Raw genomic sequence first — 14,480 nt, 5'->3', positions numbered from 1 at the left:
AATGAATATCTGCACCTTGGTGTTTAAATAAAATTGGCCTGGGTTGAAATGGACCTCAATGCTCATCCAGTTCCAACCCCCTGCTGTGTGCAGGTCACCAACCAGCAGACCAGGCTGCCCAGAGCCACATCCAGCCTGGCCTTGAATGCCTGCAGGGATGGGGCATCCACAGCCTCCTTGGGCAACCTGTTCCAGTGCCTCACCACCCTCTGGCTCAAAAACTTCCTCCTCATATCCAACCTAACATCCATGGCTGTTCAAAAGCAGATGAAGAAAATTCAATAAGTATTTAACGTGGAGTTTCAAGCACATGCAAAGAAAGTAAAGTGGGAGAGAAGCAGACTCTTGTCAAATCCATCCAAACACTGCAAAGCACAGAATTGCTGCTCTCTCCAGTGCACTTTGGAACTCCTTCTCCCACCTGAGCACTGCTGGAGTCTGCAGTCCTCTCTCTCTGTGATATTTCTGATTATTCACAGAGAATTTTTCCCAAAGCCTCTCATGCTTTGACTGGAAGACCAAAGTTTCCCTGCGTGAAGTATCTCCAACTAAGCAGCATGCATAAATTTGACTGGAGAAAAGAGAAACGGTGGATCAAAATAGGGCAAAACCTCTTTGAGGAACTCTCCATACTGGAGTTATCAGCCAGGACTCCTCCAGCAACACAGCAGGACAGATCTGCTGCCAGACAGAGGGAGCAGAGCCAACAATGAGCAGATGAAACAGCTGAGAGTATTGGATGCTCGTTTCCATGTGCTGTTGACCACTTCTCTCCACAAAGCAGTCTCACAAGTGTGGCTTAAAGTCAACTCATACAGCTGGTAAAGTGAACACAAACGTGGCACTTAATAGCTAATTAATAGGTAATGACACTCAACAAAATGTTAGAAGGAAGAGCGTTCCGAGATGGAAGGCAGGAAGGGTTACACCATCAGAATACGTGCTGGGGAAACAACGCCCAGGGAAGAACACAGACACTCAAATTGAGGTTTCTTCCCAAAGCACAACCCCTCACTGAGCTCAGTTCTTTCTCCATCACTACACATCAGCTCCCTGCCAGTCGCACAATTACGGCGAGCATAAACCCAATGCCTTTTTCAGGCACTAAAGATGACACTTTTAGGCAACTGAGTTCTAAACACAGGGCTTCAAGCAGACACGGGCCTCAATCTTCAACCTAGGATCAACTCACCAAAGTGTAATTTGAAAACAAAAGCAATCAATCAGTCAACAACCCAGTGTAAATCATCACCCACGATAACAACAGCGTGCTCCCCAAATAACTGGCTCCACCAAGGGAGGTCCAATTTCTTCTCATTAACCTCACTTCTCCCTTAATTAAGGGAATCAACACTCATTAACGATGCCCTGCTCCCTCCACCCAACAGGGACGTTCTTGGACCTACCTGTGTACGCCATGTTCTTCGGGTTTCCATAGGGAGCCCCAGGCTGAACGGGGCTGTAAACAGGGTTCATGGTGGAAGATCAGGAACTCTGCAGACAAAAAGAAAGCAGAGGTGAGACAGGAACTCTGCAGACAAAAAGAAAGCAGAGGTGAGACAGCTGCCTGCACTGTGCTCCCGTTCTGAGGTCCGTAGCAGTGCTGTTTGCTAGGATTATTACATTATAATTCAGGACACTGTGAGCTGAGAAAAAAAAAAAAAAAGGATTTACAGCTTGATGTTACAACCAGATAGTGCATTCCATCATTCAAGTTTTGGATCTGTCCATTATTTCCTCTAACTTCTTCGCCGTTGCACAGACTGCCTATAAATGGAACAGATTAATTTCACATATCCCCTACCTTCATGGGCCTCAGGATTCATAACCCAGCATCTACCGTGCAGTGATCAACCAGGAAAAGCCAGAAATTGAGCAGAGGAATTCACCCCTTCAGCAGAGTCAATGTTTACCGGGTAACGAAGACAACGAGAATGGAGAACCAACCTTTCAGCAATGAGCCAACAAAAGACCCAGCGAAATGGAGAGCAACTCAAAACTGACTCCAGCAACCTCATGCCTAAGCCCTGGGTGCTGCACAAGCATTTGTGGGGCTGCTCAGGGCACGCAGTGGCTGTTTGGGGTGGTCATGGACACGGCAAGATGGCTCATCTCCAACAGCAGCACCCGCTGTCTTCCGTCGAGTTTTATTTAGAGGAAAACAAGTAGCTTGGGAATTTGTGTCTATCAGTTGTCAGTTAAGCAACTGCTCAGTTAATTATCTTAATGAAGCACATTCTCAATTCTGATTAATAGGAAAACCAGTCGTTAAGCTTTATTAGGCGACACATTTGTCTCTGCAGCTAGCTAGCGACAGTTCCAAAGGCGAACCCCGACGATGCTTCTCCAAAATGTGAGGTTTGAAAACGCACTGTTTTACAGCTCGTAAATACAGTTGTCCTTTCCAAGCAAGGCTCTCATGATGGATGTGCAATTTGTTAGATCATTAACTCCTTCCGCCGTACCTCAGGACGGTAAACAAGTCAAATGTTAAATGCTAGGAACAACTGACTTGACAACAATTACTGCTTAATTAATTAGCCGCCCCTCCACCCCCAAGTTAGCAGACAAAGAGCAATAGCCAAAGCAAAGGCAACGACAGCTGTAAGGCACACTGCAGGAACTGGCACTGGAGGGATTTGTGAGTGAGCACAAGGCTCCGTGGGATGGCTGTGGTGTTGGCTATGGGATGCCAGCGTGGAGCAGCCATGCACTGCTTGCTGGGTACCACAATACCAGTTCAATCAGAGGACGTCCAAAGGAAGGCTACAGAGATGGGGAGGGGTCTGGAGGGCAAAGGGTGTGAGGAGTGGCTGAGGAGTGCCATCACAGCTCAGTGTATACAGAGCTGCATCCACTGTAGCCAAAAATACCTCTTTTCACCCAGATGCTTTGCTCGTGCCTCCTTCAATGACTTTTTTCTTTCAGCTCACATCCACCATGGCCCTGCAGTGGAGGTTTCACATCGATGGTGGGAATAAGGCAAGAGGGAGTTCCAAATGGCCATAAGCCATTCTGACGAGAAGCAGCACTCTAACGAACCCAAAACCTGGGTGCAACCAGAAGCAATCAGGAGATTACAGAACTCATGTTGAGGCTCCTACAGCAATGCACCGTGCTTTGAGGGTTCCTGTCGGAGGAGATTTGGTTTGGGCTTTGCTCTTCCAGACTGAATGTCCCACCTGGTGCATGGTTTGAAGGAACCCACTGGACCAGCATTGGTTTTCACCACTGAAATGGTGTCCCATGAGAGTTTGGAGGACACTGGGTAGGCAATGAGAGTGGAGCTGCTGAAAGAAACGTGGTCCACACACATCAGAACTGCTCTGTGCGTGGAAATAACAACACAGTTGGTGGGAGCCACCTCCCCACTGCAACTGTGCTCTGAATCACAGCACAGCAAAGCACATAACCTAACAGTTCCTACATAGACACGATGCCTTAAGTCAGAAATGCAACAAACAGGAGCTGAGAGGAAAAGGAAGAGAGCTAATGGATGAGAAACGAGGCATAAAATCCAATACAGGCATGAGATCAGCAGGGCTCAGCTTCCCCTCACCTCTCCACATCCCCTCTTGCTCCTCCTTTAGATAAAGAACAATTCGGTGAACACCACTGCATATGTCTGGGTGCTGTGCCAAAAGGCAAAGAACACTTCTTGAGAAGGACAAAAGAAAATGCCTCTTCGCCAAGACAGACAGATTATAATCACACAATGGGGTTGAGAGCCCAGTGAGGAAGAGGTGCTTCCTCCCCACTTGGTATGCGTGGCATTACCTCCAGCCAGCATGGAAGACTCAATGCATTTCAGACAGATGATTTTCTTTCTTTTTAGCATCTTAAAGCACATTCAGATGAGCTTCCGATACATTCTGCAAGACAATACCATTCAAAACCCCATTTTAAATTCATTACAGGCACTGCATTGTGGCATTCGGAAAGTAACACTGAAACGGGAATAAAAAAGGATTAGCCAAATTAAACCTCCCTCCTCACAATGACTTGCAGCATTTGCTCACGGCCACGAGTGCACAACAAGAAGGCTAACAGAAATGAATGATGAGCAGACAACTGCAAGTATGGCTGCGCTGCATGGAGCTCCCACAGCTCCCCAATCCCCACAGCAGCGATGCTCAGGCTGCCCAGGGAGGCTGTGGATGCCCCATCCCTGGAGGTGTTCAAGGCCAGGTTGGATGGGGCCCTGGGCAGCCTGGTCTAGCATTAGGTGGGATGGTTGGTGGCCCTGCATGTGGCTGGGGGGTTGGAGATTCATGATCCTTGAGGTCCCTTCCAACCCTGGCCATTCTGTGATTCTGTGATGCTCCACTGCCTGGAAGCTGCTGAGAGCCCACTAAGAGCTGAAGGAGTGACCCCAGCTGCAATGCCATGGGAATGGGCTGCGAGCAAACAGTCTTGGGATACTTTCTGGCTGTAACCTGGTGACATTTCTTTCTATTTTATCCTTCCTATGCACCATTGGTTTCCTGATGTTGGTTTGCTTTGTGCCTTTGGAAGAGCTCTGTCCGGGACCACCTTCATTGCTTCCCAAAGCAATCAAAGTTTTGAGTCCTCCAACGTTGATGGCCATCAACAATTTTACACACAAATTTTAATGCAAATATTTCTATTGGTGGAAGCAGCATCTCCCACCCCAATACACAGATCTGAAGGCACTGTCCACTTCTGCCACACACAATATCATCGAATCACTGAGGTTGGAGAAGACCTCCAAGATCCCCAAGCCCAATCCCAACCCAACTCTACCAACCACATCCCTCAGTGCCACATCTCCACGGCTCTGGAACACCTCCAGGGATGGTGAGCCCACCACCTTCATGAAAGCAGAGGAAAAGAGAGATAGTGCTGAAGGAGATGGGAGGAATTCTAAAAGGAAAGCACAAATCCAGCGTGCAAGCTTCAGGAAGGTGATGAAGTTATTTTTCACGTTGTCTGCAGACTAAGCGAAGAAGATTTTCCAACCATAGTGTTGCTTAGAAATAAATATATTTTACAGTATTCTTAAAAGAGGGAGGCTGGCTGTGACAGGCGCATCTTTCACGTTCTTGGGAAATTGAATTGTAGATTGAATCATAAATTTAGACACAACTGCAATGAAAAGAGTAAACAATGTGAAGGTGAGCTATTGTGGATGAGGCACACCGCTCCATCTCGCCCTGTGTCAGCCCTTGTGTTGCACTTTTCAGCCTTCCACAGCATTTTGGTTGCAATGTGCCATCGGGATGTGGTCATGATGGGGGTGGGCTGAGGTCGGACATGGGGATCTGAGAGGTCTTCCCTAGCCTTAATGATTCTGTAGCCTTTTTTGAAATGGGAACGTAAGTGCTTTTTGCTCTAATGTTTTTCTTTTGAAATAGAGTGGCATTTTCTCCATGCACACACCAAAAACTCTATTTCTTGTCAGCCAGCATGGAACCAAACATTAGAGGCTGTGAACAAAGACAAACCCAGAAGAGAGATTTGCTTCTTCATCTGCACATCAATGTTTAAAATCCGTTTCATACAAGTCACACGCTAATTGTATTCAGCCCAAACCTCCCTGAACACAAAAAGCTCTCCTGACCTTACACTGCGTTCTCATTCCAATAATTTTCTGACAATTTTTCAGTTAAGCCATTTGAAGTTTGACCCTCACTTGGGATCTGTCAAAAAGTAATTCAATTAACTTTCTATCCACGTTTTGAAGGGAAATGCACACGAGCTCAGCTTTCCACACAACGCTGTTTTCACAACCAGCACTTCCTACCTACACAACAAAAAATTAGATAGAATCACAACATGGCTGTGTTGGAAGGGTCCTCAAGCCTCCATCCATGGCCTTGGGCACCTCCAAGGTTGGGGCACCCAAAGCTTTGGGCAAAGTAGACTTCTCTGGACATAGCAGAATGAACACATCTCAAGTAGAGAATAATATTTAACCTGTCACAGGTTTTAGAGAAGAATCTGGTTAAAACCAACACTGTTTGGCTTCATCTTTTATTAACAGAATAAAACGTAATTTAAAAAAAAATTAACTGATTTAGACAGGTGAACCGAAGGAAGGCCAGGCTACAGAAAAAGTTCAACACTTCATTTAACTATGAATTATTAACCCTAAGTTTTGGTTGTGCAACACAGTGTCTGCTTTTATCTCTTTAACTACGCCTCAGCTACACTTTGACCATGAGCCACTGACCCTGGAGGAGTTCAAGGAACATTCAGATGTTGTGTTCAGGGACATGGTTTAGTGATTACCATTGGTGGTGGGTGGACAGTTGGACTGGATGATCTTGGAGGTCTCTTCCAACCTTGGTAACTCTGTTTCTCTTTTCTTCCATCCAGAGAAAAGGTTATTCCAATGTGTTTCCAAACAGGACGACTTCAGATTTGTTAGTTCATCAGTTGTTTGGGGGCTTTTTCACTTGCAAAAAGTGCAAGTTTAAGGTTAGGGTTAGGGTTAGGGTTAGGGTTAAAGCTTGCATTTTGTAGAACACAAAATGGGAACGTGCCTGTGTGTTCATGACATGAAAAATGTAATGGCTCATTTGTAAGCACAAAGACATTACCAACCTCATGCTGACCCAAAAATAAGTGCTGAGGAATGAAAAATTTTCATGTTCCCATTGCTGAAGTTTATGATGGACCTAGAAGCCAGAGGATCTAAATAACTTCATCATTCAATTACACTAAATAGGATAAAAAAATACAATAAAAGAAACCCATGTCCTGGGCTGGAACTTCTACAAACACCCTTTGGCCTTCAAATGTGAAAGCAGTTCCCTACAACAAGACTTCAGCAATTAGAATAAAAAAGTGATTCTAACACAAAGTGATGCCATATTAATTGGTATTCAGAGAGCGAGATGTCTGCATGCAGATGAACCAGCATTACAAATTCTGTGCTTTACATCTACAAGATAGATGGATTTCCCCAGCAGGTAACCAATAAATAAAAGCATTTTTAAAGATACCTAACTTGTGTGTCCCTGTGTGTCCAACACCAACTCCCAGTAGTTCTCAAAGGCATTCACTGATATATCCCCATTAATTCCTTCAACTTGAGACCTTGCTGACTTTTCCTTTTGAAGCAAACCCTGCTGTACTGCTGCATGCAGTGCTCCCATCCTGCCCTCCAACTGAGACACATCTTCCTCTGGTGATTATCTCAATGCTTTCATCTGAACAACACGAGTTTGTTGTGTTTTGCTAAGAAGACATCCCAGGATACACAGCTGGAAACCTCTCTGATTCTACCTCTGCACAACTGATGGCTTTGGAGATCTGGGTTGGCCATTAGGAAAGCCATGGGGAGGGTGCTGCTGTGTGGGACCAGGTGACCCACAGATTGTGGAATCACAGAATCATGAAGGTTGGAAAAGAGCTCTCAGATCCCCAAGACCAACCCAAGCTCACCCCACCATGCCCACTAACGGTGCCCCTCAGTGCCACATCCCCAAGGTTCCAGAACACCCCTGGGGATGGTGTTTCTCACATCCCCCTCTCCCTCCACAGTCTTAAGCTTCTTGATCTCTGACATAACCCCAGAACCACAGACTGGTTTGGGTTGGAAGGGTCCTCAAAGCCCCCCCAGCCCCAGCCAAGCAGGGACACCTCCCGTAGTTCAGTACCCACAGCCCAATCTGTGGCCTTGGGCACTGCCCTGGATGGGCACTTGGCCTTGTGGAACCTCATTAGGTTCTCACGTGCCCACTTTTTTTTTTGAGTGTGTCCAGGACCCTCTGGATGGAGTCCCTTCCTTCTGTCCTATCAACTGCATCACCCAACTCGGCGTCATCAGCAAACTGCTGAGGATGCACTCGATCCTTCTGCATTGATCATTAAGATGTTAAGGAGATATTAAAGATACCGTTTGCTTTCCAAAGAGCTTTCCTACTGGCTCAGGTCAAAAGTTTCCCTGGTACCTGGCTGGACACAAGAAACCCTGAGGGGCAGCAAGGCTCAGGCTGCTGTTCCCAGTTCTCCATTCATCTCTATTTATCCTGGAGCACATCCACAAAACATAAAATTTCAAGATGCCTCACCCACCAGATCACAGCAGTTTATTTACCCCATCAGCCGTGATGATGTTTAGTGACAGGCACTGAACAGCACCCAGCGCTTCTGGTTAACTTAGCACAGAATTTGACCTACCATAAAATTACTGAAACTTTGGTTTCTCCCTGGATTGTAAACATCGATCTTAAATCATCGTGATAACTTTCAACCTGTCACTGTGAAAAAAAGCAAAATATTCTCTGTTATCTTTCTTATCCGAGGCTCCTCGAGCTGCTCCAGAGCTGCTCAGCCAACCACTGCTCTCCCGCTAATAGAAGGTATAATTTAGGAGCCAGACATAAAACCAGCCACAAAAATAATATTCATAAAATACAATTTATGCACTAATAAAAACAAGCTTCCCCTCTTCCGAGCTTTTTGTAAGTATTAAGCAATCCATCACCCCTACAGCTTCTCTCTGCAGCAGATGAGAAGCCCAGAGGGGAGCGGTGGGCGATGAGCTCACGGTAACGCAGACCAAGAGAGCTCCAGAGCCGAAGCCTTGCTGCCACACGTGTATTGGTTTTAATACAGAAGACTGGAGCATTTGTGGAGATGCAGACCCCCATCTCAAAGGGATTAAAGCACAAATCATGTCGGGGTTGGGTTGAGAATGAGCCCACTCCCACTCGTAGAGCACGCGGTTGGCACATCCGAACCACAGCTGAAGAACCACCTCTTGGTTTCATCCCACCCCACGACGTTGTGTTTTCTCTTCCACAAGGTCAAACTAAACGGTATGAACCAACTTCAGACCCACCCCACAAAAAAAAAAAAAAGAAAAGAACTCAATGCCAGAAAAGGTCACGTTATCCTCAAAGACACGTTTTAATTTACGTTTTGCTCCAAAATTTCCAACCAGTACTGCTAATTGCTTTCCTTCCATTTCTGCAATTACTCTCCTCGGTGAGGGAGAACCACTTCCCAGCTGTATCCTGAATACTGAAAACATCTTCCCACGCACAGCAACGGGATAACGATCTAAACTGGTGTCTGAATGGAGGACAAAGTTGACGCACCAGAAATACAATACTCCTGGAATTAAATCAGAACTGAGAGGGCCTCTCAATAATACACAAAACAGAACCCTCCCAGCTTTACTGGGTCAGCACTCAAACCCTGCAGGTTTCCACTGTGTGATTTACAACTTCCAGCCACAATGGCTCCTTGATGCCCTCCAAGGTCCTCTCCCGTGACCCCAGTCTTTTCTTTTCTGGTCCAGATTGAAATACCAGCAGCACCTGGCCAGCACGGTCTGCCAGTGTTGTACCATGTGAAAAATAAGCAGAAGAAATCCATTGGGAGTTCTTTTCATGTAAAAGGTCTCAAGTTAAGAAAATCTGATATTTACAACGTTCACTGGCAGAACGTAGGCAGGTGTTTTATTGCCTAGGGGTCAACTGGTCCAAAATAAGAAAAGAAGAACCTCAGAATCATAGAATGGTTTGGGTTGGAAGGGATCCTTAAGACCATCCAGTTCCAACCCTCCTGCTACAGGCAGGGACACCTTCCTTTAGACCAGAGATGTGAAGCAGTTGTTTTTCAATTCTTATTAGGAGCCATCGACACATAGGGAATTCAAGTTGGGAACACGATGTAAACTGGTTTATTTTCTTATATTTATTATTATATTTCAAAGTGATCAAATGCTTATTTGATCACTTCCAGCTCTCCTTGCCCACAGAAGGCTTTGGCTGATGCACAGAAGGGGATCAACGCTGTCGTGAAAACCTGAATATCTAATGGTCATATTTGACCTGCTTATGGCTTGAGGTTTCTTTAGCAGCTCTAAGCAAGCCTACTGCTCTACCACAGAGTCATTAAGGTTGCAACAGACTTCTGAGTCCATCAAGTCCAACCTACCAACCATGCATCGATGGAAAGGTGCTGCCAAAGCACCTGGTGCAAGAGCACAGAACCAGCTTAAGAGAAGGAAACTTTACAGCAGATGGTTGTGATCTTGAAAGCTGTAAAGGAAGGCTACGTAAGCTCACAAAGCTGTACTCAAACACAAGCTCAATGCTCAGCATGAGAGTGCCCAGGGTTGGGGGTAGGCACTATAGAAGACCGAGCCCTGTGTGTCCACAACGCGCTTCTACAACACGTGCAATGTGCAGAATTCACATTTTCTTTTCATAATCATTGCAAAACCCAGGGAGTTTTTCAGCCTGCAGTGCTCCCGTTCACCCAAACAGCCCTACAGGCTCCTGGGAACGCTCCCAGCAGACACAAAGGAAGGGATAAAAGGCCACAGCAAGTCAACAGTGAACCCTCCTCACAGGTTTCCGGATTTTCCTTCCCAAAATAAAGAGTTTGGAAGGGCTTCAATGAAGTCTGAAGGAGCTCACAGCCGGCAGTTGCTATCAGCACTCTCAGCTGAAAAGAGAAAATCCCAATTCAGTGTGGCCTGACTGCTTTTTTGGGGGGATACAGCGGGATTGGGGCAGAATGGCACCACGTCGACAAAGAGCAAAGCAGCCACTACGTTCTTCTTAAAATACCAGTGCATGCTCACATGAAAAAATAACCACATAATTCTCTCAAAAAATGTTAGAAAGGAAACGCTGACTCGCTGGCTGTCATCCCAAAGCAGCCCAGCAAACACTTCTCTTCAAATGAGAACATTTCCATGCACCCCAAAAGGATTTCTCCCCCATGTGTGGATGATCACGGCTTCAGGATCCCCGTGTTAATCCCGACCACAAGAGACTGATTTCGTAATTTAATTGATTCAGCAAATTCACTTTTTTAAAAAATAATCAACAGATTATCCCAACTTTTCCCCATGGCCTCACCTGGACATGGCTCACAGCAAGGCTCCGAGTGTCTGTTCTGCACAGATCCCACACGACCCCAAATACAGACAAATACCCCTTATTTATGGATTCTTATTTTGGGGGGGATAAAATAAGGTCCTTAATTTGCAAGCAATTTCCGACACGTTTATTTTCATGCTGATAGACACATCTCTGTACATAGCAGCCTCTGAGCCATCACTCTTCATAACAATTCAATCCATGCCTTAAATTAACCCTATCAATCATCCAACAGGTGCACTCCACCTACTCAGGAAATCTCCCTTCTCCCAGCTTTCCTCTGACAGTGCCCAAATTGATGTTACCAGGGATGGAAAACACAGCCTGGCAGAGGACTACATTTTTTTCCTTTTTTTTTTTTTTAAGCTTTTATCTACAATCAGCTTTTAATGAACTCACAGCTTTGTTTTTACATGCCCAAAAAATGGGCGCAGCGTTCCAACGCAGCATTTCGTGAAATACTGGGTGGAGCATGCTATGCTTTTCTTTAAAAATCCAATTTCTGGATTCACTTTTAACAGCTTCCAGCAATGAGGATGACAAACAGAGAGCAAATAAGGAGCTGCGTTGTAGAAAATACTGGGACTTTAGACAAATCCCATAGCAAGAAGTGTGCACCCTCTCCAGGATGGAGACGGACATGGTCAGTGCGCATGGTGGGATGGGTTGGGTTTGGGGATCTTAGAGGTCTTCTCCAGCCTTGATGAGTCCATGATTCTCTGAGATGCTGAGCACACCGATGGTGCAGAGCATGGGGCAGGACCTGGTTGATCCTCAGGCCAATTGCCAGGCAACGTGGGAAACAATGTCCGTGATGGAAAGAGGAGGAAGGCAAACAGAGAGAGTAAGCATGACCTCTGCAATTTGCAGAGCATGGGAACATGCCCTTTGTAACGAGTGGCATTACACAGTGAGATGTTTCCCTAAGGTCTCCTTTCTTTCCTTCCTTCTTTCTTTCTTTCCTTCTTACCTTTTTTTCTTCTTTCCTTCTTTCCTTCCTTCCTTCTTTCTTTCCTTCTTTCCTTCCTTCCTTCTTTCTTTCCTTCTTTCCTTCCTTCCTTCTTTCCTTCCTTCCTTCTTTCTTTCCTTCTTTCTTACCTTTTTTTCTTCTTTCTTTCCTTCCTTCCTTCTTTCTTTCCTTCCTTCCTTCCTTCCTTCTTTCTTTCCTTCCTTCCTTCCTTCCTTCTTTCTTTCCTTCCTTCCTTCCTTCCTTCCTTCCTTCTTTCTTTCCTTCCTTCCTTCCTTCTTTCTTTCCTTCCTTCCTTCCTTCTTTCTTTCCTTCTTTCCTTCCTTCTTTCTTTCTTTCCTTCCTTCTTACCTTTTTTCTTCTTACTTTCCTTCCTTCCTTCCTTCCTTCTTTCTTTCCTTCCTTCCTTCTTTCTTTCCTTCTTTCCTTCCTTCCTTCTTTCTTTTCTTCCTTCTTACCTTTTTTCTTCTTTCTTTCCTTCCTTCCTTCTTCCTTCTTTCCTTCTTTCTTTCCTTCTTTCCTTTCTTCTTTCTTTCCTTCTTTCCTTCCTTCCTTTTTTCCATTCTTCCTTCCTTCTTTCCTTCCTTTTTCTCTTATTTTCTTTCCTTCATTCTTTTTTTCCTTCCTCCATTCTTTCATTTTTTTTCCCTCTTTCCTTCTTTCCTTCCTTGCTTCTTTCCTTCCTTCTTCCTTCTTTCATTCCTTCTTTCTTCCTTTCTTTTCCTTCTTTCTTTCCTTCCTTCTTTCCATTCTTCTTTCCTTCCTTCTTTCTTTCCTTCCTTCTTTCCTTTTTTCTTTCCTTCATTCTTCCTTTGTTCTTTCTTTCCTTCTTCCCTCTTCCTTCTTTCCTTCTTCCCTCTTCTTCCTTCTTTCCTTCATTTTTTCCTTCATTCTTCCCTTCCTTCTTTCTTTCCATCCTTTTTCTCCCCAGACAGGCTCCTTTCAATGGTCGCCCCATCAGCATCCTGCAAAACTCCCCCAGATTACAAAGGGATCTGTTCAGCATGAGCAGCTCCCAATCACATTACAAAGCGCCCAATTTAGAAATAACAGCATCAGACTGTGCCTTCCAATGTGGCTGAAGGCAACATAAATGTAATTAGAAAGCTTCTGAGGAGTGGCACTTCCACTGCACCCCTAGGCAACCTGCTCACCACAGGCACCAAGCTGAGTGGAGCGTCGATGCTCCATGCAGGAGAAGCAATACTGGCTCCCAAATGAACACGACACTGTGCTGAGAGCATCAAGGGAGGGTCAGCGTGGATGTTACAGAAAATTTCTCCTTTTAAGAATGGTCAGGCACTGGCACAGCTGCCTAGGATGTGTGTGTGGGGGGGTCAATGAAGCTGGAGGTGTCCCAGCACCGTGTGGGGATGTGGCACTGAGGGATGTGGGCAGTGGGCATGGTGGGGTTGGTTGGGGTTGGGGATCTGAGAGGCCTTTTCCAACCTTAACGATTCTATGACTGCATAAAGAACCACAGGTGTGGTTTTTTTTAGGGCATTTTCCACACCTGCACCTCAGTGGATTTTCAGCTGATGCAAAATGCTGAAAGAGGAAGGAAGGTGTAATACAGAAGAGCAATGGCATATTTTTTTTTTGAAGGATTACACTCTGCAGAGAGGTAAAATCTCCTATCGTTTTCATAGGAGAATGGAAAACCATGGCAGAGGCCAAACATCTTTGCATGCCATCAGACCCTGCTTCCTTCCAGCAGCAAGAGCTCACAGTTATCTGCTGACCCAGCCCTGTAATCCTCTCCTGGGCTCAGCACACTGAGCCTCTGCTTTGCATTCACCACTGGCATCTGGTTTTGAAAGTCTTCCGTTGAGAGGGAGACAGAAAACTGAACACGGGAGAGAACAGCTGGGGCAGTGCTGCCAGTTGTTGGCAACAGGAGCAGCGAGGCAGAATTCCCAGTGCACTCTGCACTGCTGCTCAAACGTGAGGTGACCTGCTTGTCCATGCCCCCGTGTCCTACACACATCCTGATACAGCTTGGAGACTTTGAAAAATCATGGGATCACACGGTTTGGAAAGACCTTCAGGATCATCAAGTCCAACCACCAACCTGACCTGCTGAGTGCCATCGCTGCACCACGTCCCTCAGTGCCACATCCACACATCAAGGGCAGGTGGTGATAGGAAAGAGGGGAGATTGAGGTCGGATGTGAGGAGGAAATTCTTTACCTAAAGGGTGGTGAGGTCCTGGCACTGCAGCCCAGAGCTGTGGGTGCCCATCCCTGGGGGTGCCCAAGGCCATGGATGGGGCTGTGGGCACCTGGTGTCCCTGCCCATGGAGCGCTGGGGTTGCGTGGCCTTTAAGGTCCCTTCCAACCCAAACCAGCCTGGGATTCAATGTTCTCTGAAATACCTCCAGGGGTGGCACAGAATCACAGAATTCAGGCTGGAAAGGACCTTCACAAGACCTTCCCATGGATCTGCACAACCTCCTGGTAGACCTGTCCATGAAAACTCCAGGAGGATTTGGGTTAACCAAAAGCTTCCCAACATGGTTTAGGAACTGGGAGTAATTTCATTATGCCACATTACTTTTAACATGAAAACAATCAATACATTAATAGTAGAGATCTCTGTGAAGCACACGTACTACCAGGGAGCTACAGGTGCGATGGAGCCAACAA

The 14,480-nt window shown here is 45.9% G+C and overlaps 1 protein-coding gene across 14 annotated transcripts in view; it reads right to left on the bottom strand.

The window, feature by feature from the left end:
* The window catches only part of FAM168A (family with sequence similarity 168 member A), a 150,025-nt gene that overhangs the window by 75,357 nt on the left and 60,188 nt on the right, over nucleotides 1-14,480 (bottom strand). For all 14 annotated transcript variants that reach the window (XM_090134269.1, XM_090134267.1, XM_090134264.1 and 11 more), the window contains one exon: nucleotides 1,407-1,494. In XM_090134269.1, coding sequence (XP_089990395.1) covers nucleotides 1,407-1,476 — 70 coding nt within the window. In that variant the 5' untranslated portion in view covers nucleotides 1,477-1,494. The remainder of the gene's footprint in view (nucleotides 1-1,406; nucleotides 1,495-14,480) is intronic.

This window comes from Phasianus colchicus, chromosome 1 (genome assembly GCF_987193195.1).
Source record: "Phasianus colchicus chromosome 1, bPhaCol1.hap1.1, whole genome shotgun sequence".
Classification (NCBI taxonomy): Eukaryota; Metazoa; Chordata; class Aves; order Galliformes; family Phasianidae; genus Phasianus; species Phasianus colchicus.
The sequence above is the reverse complement of the archived record's forward strand: the minus strand, read 5'-3'. Positions and strand labels throughout refer to the sequence as shown.